Here is an 18,172-nt window from a genome sequence, read left to right as displayed (position 1 = left end):
AAGTGCTGTGTTACACAGAGACCAAAGAAAAACCATTGAAGCTCAGACAGTGAAGTGCGGTGTTACACAGAGCGACCAAAGAAAACCATTGCTAAATTCGCTCAGACAGTGAAGTGTGTGTTACCCAGAGCGACCAAAGGAAAAACCATTGCTAAATTCGCTCAGACAGTGAAGTGCGGTGTTACACAGAGCGACCAAAGAAAACCATTGCTAAATTCGCTCAGACAGTGAAGTGCGGTGTTACACAGAGCGACCAAAGAAAACCATTGCTAAATCTGCTCAGACAGTGAAGTGTGGTGTTACCCAGAGACCAAAGAAAACCATTGCTAAAGCTCAGACAGTGAAGTGCGGTGTTACACAGAGCGACCAAAGAAAACCATTGCTAAATTTGCGGTGTTACCCAGAGCGACCAAAGAAAACCATTGCTAAAAGCTCAGACAGTGAAGTGGTGTTACCCAGAGCGACCAAAGAAAACCATTGCTAAATCTGCTCCAGACAGTGAATTGTTACACAGAGCGACCAAAGAAAACCATTGCTAAATTTGCTCAGTCAGTGAAGTGTGGTGTTACCCAGAGCGACCAAAGAAAACCATTGCTAAATTCGCTCAGACAGTGAAGTGCGGTGTTACACAGAGCGACCAAAGAAAACCATTGCTAAATTCGCTCAGACAGTGAAGTGTGGTGTTACCCAGAGCGACCAAAGAAAACCATTGCTAAATTCGCTCAGACCAGAAGAAAAGAAAACCATTGCCTCAGACAGTGAATTGCTAAAGTGTGGGTTAAATCTGCTCAGACAGTGAAGTGGTGTTCATCTGCTCAGACAGTGAAGTGCGGGTGTTACACAGAGCGACCAAAGAAAACCATTGCTAAATCTGCTCAGACAGTGAAGTGCTGTGTTACACAGAGCGACCAAAGAAAACCATTGCTAAATTCACCAAAGAAAACCATTCAGACAGTGAAGTGCGGTGTTACACAGAGCGACCAAAGAAAACCATTGCTAAATCTGCTCAGACAGTGAAGTGTGGTGTTACCCAGAGCGACCAAAGAAAACCATTACTAAATCTGCTCAGAAGTGAAGTGTGGTGTTACCCAGAGCGACCAGACTAAAGTCAGACAGTGAAGTGCGGTGTTACCCAGAGCAACCAAAGAAAACCACTGCTAAATCGCCAGACAGTGAAGTGCGGTGTTACACAGAGCGACCAAAGAAACCACAAATTGCTCAGTCAGTGAAGTGTGGTGTTACACAGAGCGACCAAAGAAAACCACTGCTAAATCTCGCTCAGTCAGTGAAATGTGGTGTTACACAGAGCGATCAAAGAAAACCATTGCTAAATTCGCCCAGTCAGTGGCGCCGGCAGATTTTGACCCCCCTTCCCCTGGAAATCTGGCTAATATTTACTAATGCTTTTGCTTCTCAGGTGCTCACCATGACACAAATGGCCCTATTGCTAGTTTCACGGATCTTGACTCTCCCCCTGTATTGCCACTTGGCAGAAGATTCCTCCTACAACTTCTACAGTTATAATCTATTACCGTTAATGGTTGATCAATTATTTTGCTGCACCGCTACCTTCATTTTTCTTATAAGTCTGTCCTTTTCATCTTAATTGAGATTCAACATATAACTCTTTTTACCTAAATAGCTTTATAAGAACAAAAGAGCCTTAACTTTTCGCTTATGATCATGAGGGAGCAAAATTTCCGAGTTATTCCAGAGGAATGATAAAATCACTGTAATTTCTAAATTAAAAGGTGTTGTGTTTATAAAATGCGAGTTCCACTTTGCATCCCAGTCATTTAGGATAAAATTTATGCGGTCTTTACATAACTGCAAGATATCGTCCCTAAGAGCAAATGCAATGTCTAGAAAATTAGAATTTGTGATTACCCTCTGCTGACAAAATCTTCTGCAGGGATTTTGCCAACGAAGCCTTCTATCTGGTCAGGTTTAGAGATCAGCAGAAATAGCAAAGGAAACGTAATGAGTTACGTGGTAAGAGAAATGAGTGACGTGGAGGACATTCGTGATGGTTCTGATTTGGAGGGATACTACTCTTTCTTTTGTTACGTCTTTTGTTATTGAGGAATACATTGTATGTTGCACTTTGCTTAATTAGAGTTATGGAAATGAGAAATTTGCTTACATTAATGTAGTTCAAAACTTGAAATTTCTGAAGAGGACGCTCTCTGGCGAAGCCAAGTCGAAGTTCTCCCCTCACTATTTTCTAACACTCGTGTAAGTTGGATGTGTATTTAGGTAATTATAGCAATTGTAATCCGATTTAATTGAAGCCCATCTCAGCTTTTGTGCTGAACTGAAATGTGCTACAAAGTAGCACAGCATTGGTGAGCTCGATAGGCGAAATTCTAGGCTCGATTAAATAGCGATATCGTTGAAATTGTAGTAGACTTAACGTAACTTTGTGTCTTGATTCAGCTGCCACGTGTTCCAGAAATTCATCCTTTGTTCCTTGTTCAGTTCGCTCTCAAGTGTAAACCCAGCTATAGTTCGTATTTAAGTAAAGGTGTTGAAAATTTGCATATATTTTTTATGTCTACGTGCACAACCATTCAGAACTAAATCTGATCAAGTTCACACACCTACATAGCGTGCTAGAAGATGAGCCACTTAGATTGATAAAGTCAATTGAGCGTCACCACAGAGAACTATGATATAGCAATTTGTTTGTTAGATAAGTTGTATGGTAACCCACAAAAGACATTAGCTCTGTTATTCAGTTGCCTCGGGGATTTGCCACCCTTACCTTTGAGCACGAAAGCCTCAAAAAGTTCTGAATTCAGCTTGCTACTGTACTAGAGCAAACTGACAAACTTAGTCCCATGTTAGGCAGGGAAGAGATAGTATTTAACTTAGTGAACAAGAAACTTGTTGCGGGGGGAGGGGGGGACGTCTATCCTTAAGTTATCAACTTTTTTGCATAAGTCAGATTATTCAGTAACTGAACTGTATGATGCTCTAGACTACCACATTTGTACTCTGCGCGACACTGCGATTATAGCGCCATCTTCCAACTCCTCAAAGCCTAAGACTGAACAGCCATCGGCCACTGCTCATGTCAATTCTTGCCCCTTAATGCAAAATCAACGTTTTAATTGCCTTACGAAAGGACGTCATAGTCATGAGTGCTGTAATAATCAAAATAACAAAATTTGTGAAGAACGTACCATACCCTCATTTGTTCCTATAACGTAAAATCTAATAAAAATCCTAACGTAGCTTCACCTAGTAACACTGTTCCTAGACCCATCCTTGTGTTTAAAGCCACCACTCAGACCCACAACCAGCAAAAAGAGAGCCCGAAGAGAAAGCATAACATAAACAATCAATGTAACAAATCAGACGAGAGGCTGACTGTTAATGTTAGACTACTCAATTCTCCCAGTAGCGTGGACTTGCCACCTACTTTATTGCCTACTGCTTCAGCTACCATTCGTGGTAATAATAATGAGGAGTGTGTGACCTAAGTATTTTTTGACACCAGAAGCCAAAGGAGCTTTATTTGTAGCCGTTTGGCCACTGAATTGGACCTGCCCATCGTCAAAAATGTTACATTGAATATTGCACCCTTTGTAACTGACGTGTGATGGAGGGGAGTTTATCTTAGTAGTGTGTCGGCTGAGATTAGGCCAACGATTCCTGAGGTTAAGGTTGTTAGTTCATAATAAAGTAAACACACCCATTCACAACGTTGGGCTGATGAATGTAAAAGAGCATTTGCAGCAGAAAGGTTGCAAACTTGCTGATCAGGAGGTTAAAAGTGACACACTTGAAAATGTGCAAATTATTTTGTGTATGGATTAGAAAAGTGTGATGGCATCAGCTTATTTGTAACACCTAATGGAGTATCCCCTTACGAGAGACTGCCAGGATGGGCTAGACAGGGCACTGATACATCTGTCGTAAGAACATTACGTGCGTGTAGAGTTCAAGAGACTGAGCATGATGTTGATGAGTGGTGGAGATTAGACATGCTGGGCATTCAGTCCGATGAACAATTCACTGTTGCACACCACGCCACGATGCGATGTGTTGTGAGCAGCGTTAAAAAATCTCGAGAGGTTACCAGGTCGGTCTGCCATTGAAATCATTGAGAGAGCTGACTCAATTTTATTGCTCATGAAATCCAGCTCATTTTATCATCCCATGTATCATCAGCAATATTCAGAAGTGATCCAAACGTACGTAGATACTGGGTTCATTCAAAAAGTGCCAAGCCCAGTCATTGAAGGCTATTATTTGCCTCAATTTGGGCCAGTTAAGGAGTAGTGTTTAATGCTTCTTCAAAGCATTGTGGTGGGCGATCACTTAATGAGTGCCTATATGCCAGCCCTTACTTAGTAGAAGTGTTATTTGATTTGTTGTTAAGATTCAGGTCAAACTTTGACCCTTTAGCCCTTGTATCCCAATTTTTGTCAGAAGTAAAAGTCTTTTGCAAGTTCTGTAGAACTATAAAGTGGGTTGGGACAGTGTGCTAACTCCTGAGAGAGCAACAGAAGCAAGAGAAATACTTGCTGATTTTATGAAGATTGATCAATTAAAATTTAAAAGGAAGTAGTTTCAGAGACGTCAGAATTGCATGTTTTTTTGTGATGCTTCCATGAAAGGTCATGGGGGAGTAACTTATGCTAGAAACGTTAATGGAGAGACCAATCTTTTAATAGCAAAAGTTAGAATTGCTCCTCGTAAGAAACAAATGCTAACGATCCCACAATTAGAGCTGATGGCTTTACTTGTCGGGGCCAGATTAGCCAGGTATTTGAGCCAAATCTTTAAATTTAGTAAAGTAACGATCTGGGAAGATAGTAAAATAGCTATTGCATGGATGGGTAGCAAAATTGAAAGCAAGCAAATCTTTATAGCCAACAGGGTGTGGGAGGTCTCTTTTATTCTACAGGGGTGCGGATTCGACTTGCTGTACGTTCCCACCAAGCAAAATCCTGCAGATGTGCTGTCCTGCAGAGCAGACATTAAGCAACCTCATGACCAGTCCTTGTGGGTAAGAGGCCAAGCCATGTTACATAACCCAGGTCCCATAGCAGCAATTGATGACTCCCGAGACGATACATCTTCATCAATAATAATGTCTGCAATACAAGAGTTGCAGAAGGAACTTCAGCCAGCATCTCTGGCTCCATTACTTCACTTTTGGGAGAGTATATCCAACTACGGCTCTCGTTACAATGTAATGAATCATTTGCGTAAATTTCTAAAACTTAAAGAGATAATTCCTTAACCAAGCAAGCATATGTAGAACAATGTCATCATTGGCCCACTTTGTGTAGATATTTGGAGAAAAGTGGAGAAGCTTCTCATGAAATCGTTAATTTTACCAGACAATTAAATTTAGTCTTAATCAATAATGTAATACATTCTAGATATCGCCTGAAAAATGCTAGTAGTACAATAAATGACTTGATCCTGTTGCCCCCTACAGGCAAACTTGTAATGCTGTATCTCAAACACATACGCCGAATTCATCTTCACTGTGGTGTCAATACAGTTACCTCACTTTTAAGACAAGAGTGTTGGATGCCAGCAGTGAGAATTCTGGTTAAGTGTATCATCAATCAATGTTAGAGTGTAAGCAGAAGCTTAGAGCTCCACTGTTGCGACCTATTCAATCCCGGCTACTGAGCCCTCATGTGACTCTGATGATGCTGTTTCACAATGTAGGATTTGACCATGCAGGTCCAATCAACATCCAGCACTCATGCTGTCTACTTGGATCTGGTGATGAACCTCAGTGCTGACACTTTTGTTCTGTCTTCGTAGATTTGCCACCTGTCACGGTGCCCCAGGAATTATCTATTCAGATAACCATGCCACTTTCAAGTCTGCAAGCAACTTGCTAGCCGACCTCTGCGATGAGGACGTGACTCAGTCGTACTTGAGAGAGAGAGGGATAAGATGGTATTTCCAAACTCTACGTTTATCTTGGAAGGGCGGAATGTCTGAGAGACTAATCGGGGCGATGAAGCATGGCATGGCAGTCTCACTCGATAGAGACTTGTCCACCGAGGAACAGGCAAGAAAACTAGTTAAAGAGGTGGAATATGTCATTAACAACCACCCTCTTACTTATTGTGGTGACACCCACGAGGATGAGGTTCTCAGTTCATTGCATCTCCTATGAGGTAGGACCACCCAGTATGTCTGATACCTTCACAACGAAGAGAATTCAAGCTGAATACTTCAAATTAGTTGACGCTCTATGTGCCTTTCAGCTATGCTGGAGCACCGAATACCTACAGACTCTATGCCAACGTCATGATTTCAGCCCTGGTCTGCCAACTCCAATCAGATGCGCTGACATCATCTTAGTGAAAAAGACCGATAGTTGTCGTAAATTGTGGCCTCTTGCAAGAATTATACAACCCTACCCCAGAGAGGATGATGTCGTTCAATATGCGAAAGTCCTGCGTGAAGGTGAAGAGTGTCTCGTGCCGATTGAACACATCATGTTGGAAGTCAGTGACATACATGAAGACTGTAACTGTGATACTGTGTCAAGTGAAGTGAACAATGGTACTGAACTAGTAAGTGTTGAAAGTCGTAATGACAGCAACATGCATGACAGTGAAAGTATGGCAGTGAATACTGACAATCACGAACTAATTGATAATGATTCAGAGACAGTGGGTGAAGATAGTAGCAAAAGACAGAATACAGTGAATGTAGGCAGAACTCAGGGTAGACCCAAAAGAAAAGTTCTACCCGACAAGAGAAAATGGGACATTGTCTCCATGAGGGTAAACTACAGTTTTGTGTAAGAACATTCATTCCTTGAGGAGGAATGATATGGGACTATGAGAAGGTCCAGGGACCCTTACAATTAGGATAGGATGTTTATTCTATGTGCTACCGAAAGTGAGAGAGGAGCACCATTATGCAATTTGTTTGCACTCTCATTGTTTTTATGCACTGTTATGTCATTGTAAGGCACGCAATAGTGATCAGTACGATGTTTGTGCTGTGAGCCAACTTCGACTGTCAGGCCTCCAGCCACAGTTGGGCCACAAGTCAGACCCGAGCTTGTCTCCTCTTAGATGTCATTCTCAGCCTTTCTTCCCTGGCTGTCAGTTTCATATGGCTAGGAGGATGTTGACAAAATCTTCTGCAAGGATTTTGCTGACAAAACCTCCTATCTGGTCAGGTTTAGAGATCAGTAGCAACAGCAAATGAGATGTAATGAGTTACGTGGTAAGAGAAATGAGTGATGTGGACGACATTCGTGATGGTTCTGATTTGGAGTGCTATCACTGTTTCTTTTGTTGCATATCTTGTTATTGGGGAATACATTATACATTGCACTTTTGATTGATTGGAGTTATGGAACTGGGAAATTTGCTTCAATTAATGTAGTTCAAAACTTGAACTTTCTGAGGAGGACGCTCTCTGGCGAAGCCAAGCCGAAGCACTCCCCTCGCTCATCTTCTAGCACTCGTATAAGTTGGAAGTGTTTTTGTGTGTGTCCTTTTTTTTCCCAGCGGCCACTTGCTAGATTGACCACGAGACTTTAGGTAATTATAGCAACTGTAATCCAATTTAATCAAAGCCCCATCTCAGCTTCTGTGCTGAACTGAAACGTGCTTCAAAGTAGCACAGCATTGTTGAGCCTGATAGGCAAAATTCTAGGGTCGATTAAATAGCATAATCAGTGAAACTGTGGTAGACTTAACGCAACTTTGTGCCTTGATTCAGCTGCCACGTGTTCCAGAAATTCATCCTTTGTTCCTCTTTCAGTTCGCTCTTGAGTGTAAACCCAGTTATAGTTTGTATTAGAGTAAAGGTGTTGTAAATTTGCATACATTTTTCATGGTAGCATAATTTAGAATAGCTTGGTTTGTTTTTGTGTTATAGTTATTTTTGTAATAAAACTTAGAAAATGTACTCGTGTTTTGTGTAGCCGCCATCTGTTTGTGCTGGTTCGGAGCCATTGCCCTTCGATTGTGTATCCTTGCCCAGAACAACGGGCAAGAGCCAATATTAATTAAGTTATCGTAGGGAAAACTTCTCGACACCCTCGTCTTTGGAATGACATTCAATCACTGTATCCCAAAACTAAGCGACCGTCGGAGGCGAGGCTATTGCAAAAATGTGGGACGATCACTTCAGTGCCATCCTGAATTGTATAAACGATCAAGACTCCTGAAGGGAAGTAGATAACCTCCCTACTGATAACATTCAATTTCATTTTGCTGATTGCATTATGCCAGGTAACATCAGCGATGCCATAAACGAACTTACCGAATAATAAATAAATAAATCTGGGATGGTCTTCCTGCAGAAGTTTTCAGATTCTGCCACCTGATAATTTACATTTTGCTACCTGCCCTATTCAATGTGTGCATAACCCACCAGTTTCTCCCAGACTCCCTACTCTTAGTTCACTGAAGACCATTAATCAAAAACAAGTTAGAGGATGCAGCTGACCCTGGCAATTATCGCCTGATTGCAATCACTACAACTGCGTCAAAGATACTTGAGTCGGTTCTCCTAGTGAGACTTCTCCTTCTGATTGCAATTACTGTAATAGCATCAAAGATACTTTAGTCGGTTCTCCTAGTGAGTTTCTCCTGATTGCAAACCACTGAGCTAGTGAGACTTCTCCACCTGATTGCAATCTGCACCCTGAAAGAATCACACTAATGACAGTATTTTACGCGGGCACCCATCATCAGTATTACCCATCATCAGCCTCTCCAGTATTCCTGTTTTGTAGATGTGAGGAAATCATTTGGTAGAATAAACTACCTGAAGCTCTTCCTGAAGCTGCACTAGAGAGGCACACCTCTGTATTTAAGCAGTGAGGCAAGAAGAAGAAGATCTAAATTGTGAGAAAGATGGGATTATGAGGAGTCTGTTCCATAAATGACTTAATCTCTATGTTTGCAATTATGAAGAGTCATCTGCAGAATCTGTTTATTATTATTATTATTATTATTATTATTATTATTATTATTATTATTATTATTATTATTATTATTATTATTCTACGTTTATTGTTATAATTAGTATGTTTTTTAAAATCACTGTGATTAGTATCACTATAGAGCTTTACTATTTTCAATTTTCATATTTAGCCCTCTGGACCTGACTTCTGTATCCACTTAAGGGCCTTAGCTGGAAATTAACTGTGTGCAGTGTTTTTTAATATTATTTTTACTATATTATTCTCAATAATATCACTGTCATTACCATGATTATGAATACTATTTTTTCTACTTCTTCAACAACTGTGTGGAAATTGCCGATCATCATTTTTTATCAGGTTATCTCTTGTATATTCCATTTATATGGCCTTGGGCTGAAATAAAAATTTATCATTATTATTATTATTATTATATTGCTGGTTCTCCACACAGCAATTCTGTGATCAAATGGGGTAACGTATTGTCGTACAACTTCGGTTCCCTAAACGGCCTCCGGCAAGGGGGCATTCTCTCTTCATACCTGTTTAATACGCACACAGATGGCCTGAATGTCAAACCGAACTCACTCGCAGTCGGATGCAACGAAATAACAATAAACAATCTCTGCTAAGCTGATGATACGGTTCTGAATTCCCCTTGATCAGTGCCAGAAGGTCTCCAGCGACTCATCTACACCTGCCGCCAATATGCAGAGGAATTTTATATCCTGTACAACGAAACCAAGACCCAGTGTATGTCGCTGCTCCCGAGACCGGTTAAGCATATTGCAGAACCACAAATTTTCCTCGGAAACCATCGTCTGGAATTCGTGCACGACTTTCCGTATTTGGGACACGTCGTCACGAACGACCTAATAGATACGGCAGACATAGAACAGAGGCCTCGTAAACTGTGTGCAACTGGCAACATGATTGCAAGAAGGTTCGCCTTTGGCGCCGAGACACGAAACTGCTGCTCTTCCGCTCGTACTGCTACAGTACATATGGGTGTTCCCTTTGGACGAACTATACCCAAGAGACCTTGAGACGTTTCACTGTTGTCCACAGTGACATTCTGAGACGCCTCGCCAACACACCTCGCTACCACTCTGCTACGCAGATGTTCACAGAAAACCGCCTGGATTTTTGAAAAATCATTGTTAGGCGAACAATGTCCGGTCTGATCACCCGACTGGGAAACAGCAGCAATTCGCTTATATGATGCATCCTAAGCAGTGGGGCAAGAAGATCTAAAATGTGGGAAAGATGGGATAATGAGGCGTCTGTTCCATAAATGACGTTATTTTCCTTCCTGAGTTGCTGAGTATACTTACTCTCTACTTTTGCAATTATTAAGTGTCATCTGCAAGATGTGTTATTATTATTATTATTGTTATTATTATTATTATTATTACGTACTTTCCTGTTCACCATTCTGGCTCATCCAACATTATTATGTCCATCACGCAATAGCTTCTACCTTACTTTAGACACCAGTAGTTCCTTCTGAACACCTTACACTATCCAATGTTTCTCCCTTATAATCCCAAGTTTCGAAATTCTTTGCGGGCTTCCGTTTTCAGAGGTCAAACTTTCTGTTCGGCAAGTTTGAGGTTGGTCGCCTTCTCGAAGGTTAATCTTCGCACTTCCTTTATCCCGTTACTTTATTTTGTTTCCGTTATAGACTGGACTACGTACTGCTATTATTTAGGCTGCTGCTCAACTTATCGACCTTTTAAAGTTAGCTGCCATGCGCTTTTTAGATAAAAAAAATGGCTAGCTATTTTTTTTTGACTTATGACCCCATTATATTTAATTTTGGTTATCAGATATTCCTTCATGAATATCAGTTCTGGTTTGAGAATGTAGGATGTTTCCAAGAATCTCTTCTGTTGATTGTTTATTTTAATTACCGTGGTAAATAGACAACATACATTTGTCAAAACTAACTGAAATTAACATGATGAACAAATTATATTAAATTTATTGCAAGGAAATTGGTAAGACTGACACAAACGCGAGTACAAGGAGAATAGGTATAACTTTCAATATTCACGTGTTTATAAAACCCATTCTTATTTATCGAGACACAGGAGAAAATTACATAGGTAAGAAGAGAATTCCGAGTTACTTGAATAAGATTTAACTCCTCTGAATGCTGCCAAAGTTAAAATACACACAAAAAAACTTTTCTTGAAAGAAGCAGGAACGTCCATCACTTATGGCATAGATAATTACTCATACTTATACTGGCCTAGAAAGCGTACCACGGCAACTTAATTGTATGCTATTAGTCAAAGATCCATGGAGACTAGAAAATGAACTAGTACTACCAGCACTAAGGACTTTGACAAAGCAACTAGTGTTCAACTAAGATGAAAGATCATAATTCCGTATGCTGGACTTTCAAATTAACAGAAAAGCAAGCTCCAGGTATGTTTAGAAGAAAGTCAGAGAATTGAAAGGTTGATGTTAAGGTGGAAATGTAAGCAGCCTCTGGAAATTAGAGGCTTCAGTTTGCAGACTACAGGGGAGTGGACTGGATTTAGCAACGAGGCATCTGGGAGCTGGTGTAGACTGTCGTCTGCTGAAAATGAAAGACAAACACTAATGTCTGCATGTTGCGGCAGCTATGTCGTTGGCCACTGTCTGAGATAAATCCATGCTGTTAAAAGTGGATTTCTTAGAAGATGTGTATAGTCTTGTTGTTAAAGTAGGTAGAGACCTTAACTGATTTTGGCCGATATAAAATTTCCGAAAGTTGATTCTATTCCCCATCAAGATGGGACCAAGAGTCCCTTTGCTAAAAATAAGTGTCCTTAGATAAATTTATCATAAAAATCACAAAGATTTCGGGCAGAAAAATAATGTCAAAAAGTGGCACAAAGTTACTCCCGGTTGTTAATGCAAAATTACTTTAAAATGCTGCACAATTATGATTCAATGAACACACTATGCGGAATTCATTTTCTTTAATAGAAAATGTTCTGTAGCAGAGATGGATATTAATCGAAACAGGGTGATGTCTGGTGAAACAAGGTGAAAAAACATGCCAACGGATTTGAGATGAGATCTCAGCAAAGCAATATTCAAACTTGAAAACGTTACTACCTGGAAAATAGCACAGTTCCAAGTAACCTACACCTGTCTCACTCACAGCAAAGGTCATTTGCCAAAGATAATCTGAAAAGAAGGTAGCTTTTACTGAGAGAGGTGGGTCTGTTGTGCCTCTCAATCACCTGAATTCTTGACGTTTAATAGCGTGGTTGATGTACGAGAAAACTGCCATAGCATAGTGTATAAGTTAAGTATACCTTAGTTTTACCAGACCACTGAGCTGATTAACAGCTCTCCCAGGGCTGGCCCGAAGGATTAGACTTATTTTACGTGGCTAAGAACCAATTAGGTTACTCAGCAACAGTGTATAAGGACAGCAACCACTTTACTTTCACTACTTTTTTTCATCTCTTTTTGGTTATGTGTATGAATAGTCGTGTACGTATAATAAACTAAATTCTCACCCTTGTGGTTTGAAAGTTTGATTCTTGACGAGAATATTTGTGTGATAAATCGAGTCTTATATTCTCTCTCTCTCTCTTAAAGCTGACAACGAGGAATCTGGCCGTGAAGTTTGTCTAGACGGGGTTGTCAGACAGAAGATTCAATCTCTAATGGAAACTTATGGATCCCAGAAACTGTCTTTGCACCATTTTGATAACTTCATTTATGCTGTCTGTATTTCATAACATATTCATTGAGTGACTGTTTGCCTCAATCTACAGATAGCTATTCCTATGAACTTAAATTATACAAATGTTGAATGTAGGCTATGCACGTAACATTCACATGAACTATTCCATATGAATCTTAATAACTAGGATATACCAGAGCATTATTTTATTTATACCTGGTAAAATTACAGTTTATGGCAGCACATTTAAATTTCCTTGGAAGTTTAATACGCTAGTTGATGATTTAGGCCTAGAACTAATTATTCATTCGTTCATTTTATTCTGCCTGTTATTGTTTGTGTTAATATTGTTAATTTTCTTCGCACCATTTTGATAACTTCATTTATACTGTCTCTATTTCATAACATATTTATTGAGTGACTGTTGGTGAATGTTTATTCAATGACTGTTAGGCTACATGTAATTTTTGCATTTTTGTTTTGCATTTTTCAGTCAAAACCGCCGAGGTTACTAAACCTACGTCCAATGTCAGCGTATGATTATTAAGAACAAACCTTTGATGTACCAAGAAGACGCGTTTCTGACCTTGACCTTCCAATTGATGTTTTAAGCCTATGAACATAATTCCTCTTACACTTTAGGTGTAACAACTGTCCACATACTAACTGCAGGGACGCAGATAATTTCACGAAAATGGAACAGAAATGAAATGTCAAAACTACCTACTACCTATTCTAATTTTCAGCATACAAGAAAAATTCCCATTGGATATCAAACATCAGCCTGGGCTATCTAACTGACTGGCTGAGACACTGATTTTGACACAATAAAATTAATTACTGTGCTCTGTGAAGAACTAATTAAAATCGAAATGAACTGTTTTTGTTGCACATGTCTAACACAAATCCAGTTAGTGAAGGAAGTCACTCATTCAGATGGCAAAGGGGAATTTTTCTTGAATGCGTAAAATTAGAAAAGGTAGTTTGGACATTTCATTTCTGTTCCATTTTCATGAAATTATCAGCGTCCCTGCAATTAGTATGTGGACACTTGTTACACCCAAAGTGTAAGAGGAATTATGTTCATAGGTTTAAAATATCAGTTGGAAGGTCAAGGTCAAAAACGCGACTTCTTGGTACATCAAAGGTTTGTTCTCAATAATCATACGCAGACATTGGACGTAGGGATAGTAACCTCGACAGTTTTGACTGAAAAATGCAAAACAAAAATGCAAAAATTACATATAGCCTAACAACCATTGAATAAACATGCGCCAACAATCACTCAATGCATATGTTATGAAAAAGAGACAGTATAAATGAAGTTATCAAAATGGTGCAAAGAAAATTAACAATATTAACACAAACAATAACAGACAGTATAAAATGAACGAATGAATAATTAGTTCCAGGTCTAATTCATCAACTAATGTATTAAACTTCAAAGGAAATTTAAATGTGCTGCCATAAACTGTAATTTTACTAGGTATGGGCGTAAATATTCACAGGTATTAAATAAAATAATTATCTGGTATATCCTAGTTATTAAGATTCATATGGAATATTTCATGTGAATATTACATGCATAGCCTACATTCAACATATGTATAAGTTCATACGAATAGCTTTCTGTAGATTGAGACAAAATAATTCACTGGTATAATGAGATTCATGTGGAGTATATCAGGGGGATATTACAAGCGTAGCCTGCACCAAACATATGTGGCCTATATATGACAGAGGCTAGTCCTAATCAAAATTTCAACAGGTAGCCTAAGCCTATATAGCCTATATAAAGGCAGAACCTAATATTTATAATTAGGAAAAATCTTGGAACTATATCAGTACACAACAGAATATAGCTTTGGTATGACTTTTGTAAGTATTCATGACACTCTCAGAGCTACAGTTTAATGAGAATTTTGCAAACTAAAATAATATCCGAGTCACATGAGCTTTGAAAGTTTACCGTCGAACTTTAATCAATTGATCCTAAATATCAGTTCCTAATTCGGCATAATCTGTATTTTCATAGAAAGTATATTAACTTATGTCTTATGACTATCCACTTACATTCTTGGCACTTCCTAAGGGATAACTTCCATTGATTACACGTATAAATGATCGCATTTGAGTTGAACACTAAAAACATGGCGCTGGACAGAGATATAAGCAAAACGCCAACTCCCCTTAATGTCGGGCACCAAAAGGTTGCCTGATGAATGATAGTCTCCACTAGCATTCTCTCAATACAGTTAACAAAAACGATCATTCTAACATAAGTGTTACGTCCCAGCCCAACGCACTCCAGAGTACAGAGCACTCAGAAATAAACATGAAACACCCCAAACTAGACAAGAAAGATTAAACATAATTGTAAAACATTAAACAAAAAACACCATGGTATCAAAGAGCATCAAGAAGTTTATACTCTAGTTCATCGTTAAGGTCTATCAACTGGGCCAACTAAGATTAAGCAGTAAAAGAATCATTTATGGCCTCTCATAGGTAACAGTTTCTGTTTTTACATCAACAGAGTGCACTAGGCCATCTTTGTCCTTATGAGTACCCACCACCAGCCCCAAGGGCCACTGACTGCGAAGAGTAGAGTCCTGTTTGACAAGTATTAGGTCTCCAACCTCTTAAGTTTCATTGAGGTTTCATCCACTCATGGCACTCTTAGAGGTTAGGGAGATATTCCCTGAGCCACTGGTGCCAGAAAACATCAGCAAGGTATTGGACTTGTTTCCAGTGTCTTCTGTACTGATCTTGCTCCACAAACTGCCCAGGTGGTAAAGAGGGCCCTGATCGCAGCATCAATTTGTGGTTTGGAGTCAGGGGCCTAGCATCTCTTGGATCATCTGACAGCTTTGTGATGGGTCGGTTACTTATGATTCCCTCCATCACCGTCAGCAGTGTTAATATGGCCTCATCATCCAATATTTGCTGTGTGATGATGCCAGCAAGTACACCTCTGATGGTCCTTATCTGCCTCTCACATACTCTACCCATATGGGAGGCAGCCATGGGATTAAACTTCCAGTCACTTTGTTTCTTTAGCAGGTGGGCATGAATTTGATCTTGATTCCATTGCTGGACTGCTCTCTTCAGCTCCTGCTGTGCTCCAATGAAGTTGGTACCATTATCAGACCAGATCTCACTGGGTTGTTCTCTTCTGGCCATGAATCTTTCCAAAGCATGAATATGAATAAAACTATCTGTGTCCATGGAATGTGCTGCTTCAATGTATATGGCACATGTGGTGAAACAGGTGAACACACGTTCATACCTCTTCACCTGTGAATGTCCCTTCTTGACCATGAACGGCCCAAAATAGTCCACTCCCACTCAGCTGAATGGTGGCTAAAAGGGTGTGATACAGGATGAGGGCAGGCTACCCATCTGTTGGATTTCAGTCTTGCTGAACATTCTTTTGCAAGTGAAACAGGGGTGGAGAACACTCTTCATCAATTTTCTTCCCTTCAAAATCCAGAACTTCCTCCTGGTCTCAGCTAACACACACTCCACTCCAGCATGCCCAATGGTGACAGCGTTGTACAATTAATCTTGAAACACTGTGTGCCTAGGGAAGAATCACTGGGTGCCTTGCATCTCCTTCAATCTGAGAGTGAGTTAGTCTTCCTCCCACTCTCAGCAAACCTTCCTTTGTCTTTATGGGATTCAGCTTCTTCAGCTGTGATAGCTTCACTGGGAGTGTCTTTTGAACATACAAGATTATATCTCTCTCGGCTTTGCAAAGCTCACTCACAGTAATAGGGCCAACATGAGGTTTCGTTATTAAGTAATACTTAAATCTTCTGTACCACACTGCAGCTTTCTTCAGTTTAAACCATCAAGAGTAATAGTTCAGCAGTGTGTTGGTATGATCAGCTTCCTTTCTTAGTGCTGTATGCCACTGGAGTTGCCTTTAATTCCAATTGTTCCTCTAATTCAGAACATCTGAATGCTGGTTGAGTGGGCCATCCATGTTCCTCACGCCGTAAGAATCCTGGGCCATGTATCCAACAGTCATTTTTCAGTAGGTCTAATGCAGACAGCCCACAAGATGTGTCATTGCCAGAGTTTGCTTCAGTAGGTAAATACCTCCACTGCCTGGCCTCAGTGTGAGCCAGGATCTTAGCCACTCAGCTGGCAACCAAAGTCTGGAAATGCCTTTCAGATCTATTCAAATACCTAGGGGGTCATAAACAGTGCTAAAAATACTAGCACTCCTCTTTTAGTTTTTGCTTTATTTTTGTCCAACTGAATATCAAATGCCAAGCAGTCATGCCCAAAGCTCTCTCTGTGGGCAGGTCCTCCAGGTTTAAGTCCAGGTCTGTTAAGGAATTTCCCCCATCTAATTTAGGTATGTGCTCTAGTAGTTCTGATGATGATGAGACAAATATAGTGAGATGAAATCCTCTTCTTGCCAACAGCTCTTTCACTTGATGTACCAAAACTATAGCCGATTCTAATTTGTCCACAGATCTGAGGCAGTTGTCCACATAAAAGTTGCAAAGCACACTATTCAGCACTTCCTCAGGATATGTGTTGTGGTACTCTTCTACCACTTGCTGTAGGGCATAGTTGACACAACTTGGGCTCCACACTCCACCAAAGAGATGAACTGTCATTCATAAAGCCTTCAAGGGTTGTGTCATGTCATCCTTCTCAAACTAAAAAAAAAACGAAGTACATCTCTGTCCTATGGTGTTACATGTGCTTGGCGGAACATAGCCTCTATGTCTGCCATAAATCCATTGGCACCTTGATGAAAGAATAGAAACACTCCTACAAGTTTTTTGGCTAGATCTGGTCTCTGGTGCACGTGGTCATTCAGCGATGATCCACTATACTTCGAGGTGCAGTTGAACACCATAGGACACTTCTCAGGCTTCCTCAGGTTAAGTTTTGGTTTCTGTTGCTTTCTTTACTTTGCTTGAGCGTAAGACTTTAGGTTATATCCAGATCTGTAAAAGTCCTAATAAAGTGGGCTATAATGGTTTATTACAGCCCTTTGCAGACGCTGTTAAATTGTTTACTAAAGTGCAGACTTTCCCAACTACGAGTAATTTTATTCCTTATTATTCATCTTTATTTAGGTTGTTTATTGGTTTCGTTTGTTGGTGTTTAATGCTTAAGCACTGTTGGTGTGGCAGATGCCACAGTTTGCCATTTCGACCTTGTAAATCTTTCTCAGGGACTCCCTGAGCATTTCCTTTCTCTAGCAGTTTGTGAATTTCCTCAGTATACTTACGCCTCAGAGTCTCATCCTTATTGAGATACCTAGCAAGTGATTTCTGTCTCTTCTCAGCCATCAGTTTATTGTTTGGTAACTTAGGTGGTTATGCCTTAAATGGTATACTCATACTGTAATGGTTATCTACCACCTGAAGGGTGCTGTTCCATGTATCAACTGCTTTCTGGTCACTTACTGACCATCCTCTCTCCTCAGCATGAGCATCTTCTATTTCCCACAGCCTCTTCAGATCAACCTCCAATGGTGTACATGTCCGTACAAAGTATGAAGTGTGGGCTTGCTCACCAAA

The 18,172-nt window shown here is 40.0% G+C and overlaps 2 protein-coding genes across 2 annotated transcripts; both read right to left on the bottom strand.

Moving 5' to 3' along the window:
* Positions 1-15,302: 15,302 nt before the first annotated feature.
* LOC136835730 (uncharacterized) lies at positions 15,303-15,944 on the bottom strand. Its single transcript, XM_067099592.1, has one exon. The coding sequence runs from the start codon at positions 15,942-15,944 to the stop codon at positions 15,303-15,305; it is 642 nt and encodes a 213-aa protein (XP_066955693.1).
* A 902-nt stretch (positions 15,945-16,846) lies between these two features.
* On the bottom strand, positions 16,847-17,257 carry LOC136835729 (uncharacterized). The gene has a single exon (XM_067099591.1). It carries the CDS (start codon positions 17,255-17,257, stop codon positions 16,847-16,849), a length of 411 nt encoding a protein of 136 aa, XP_066955692.1.
* Positions 17,258-18,172: the final 915 nt, after the last annotated feature.

The sequence above is a fragment of the Macrobrachium rosenbergii genome, chromosome 55, assembly GCF_040412425.1.
Source record: "Macrobrachium rosenbergii isolate ZJJX-2024 chromosome 55, ASM4041242v1, whole genome shotgun sequence".
Taxonomy (NCBI): Eukaryota; Metazoa; Arthropoda; class Malacostraca; order Decapoda; family Palaemonidae; genus Macrobrachium; species Macrobrachium rosenbergii.
This window is presented reverse-complemented; position numbering and strand designations above follow the sequence as displayed.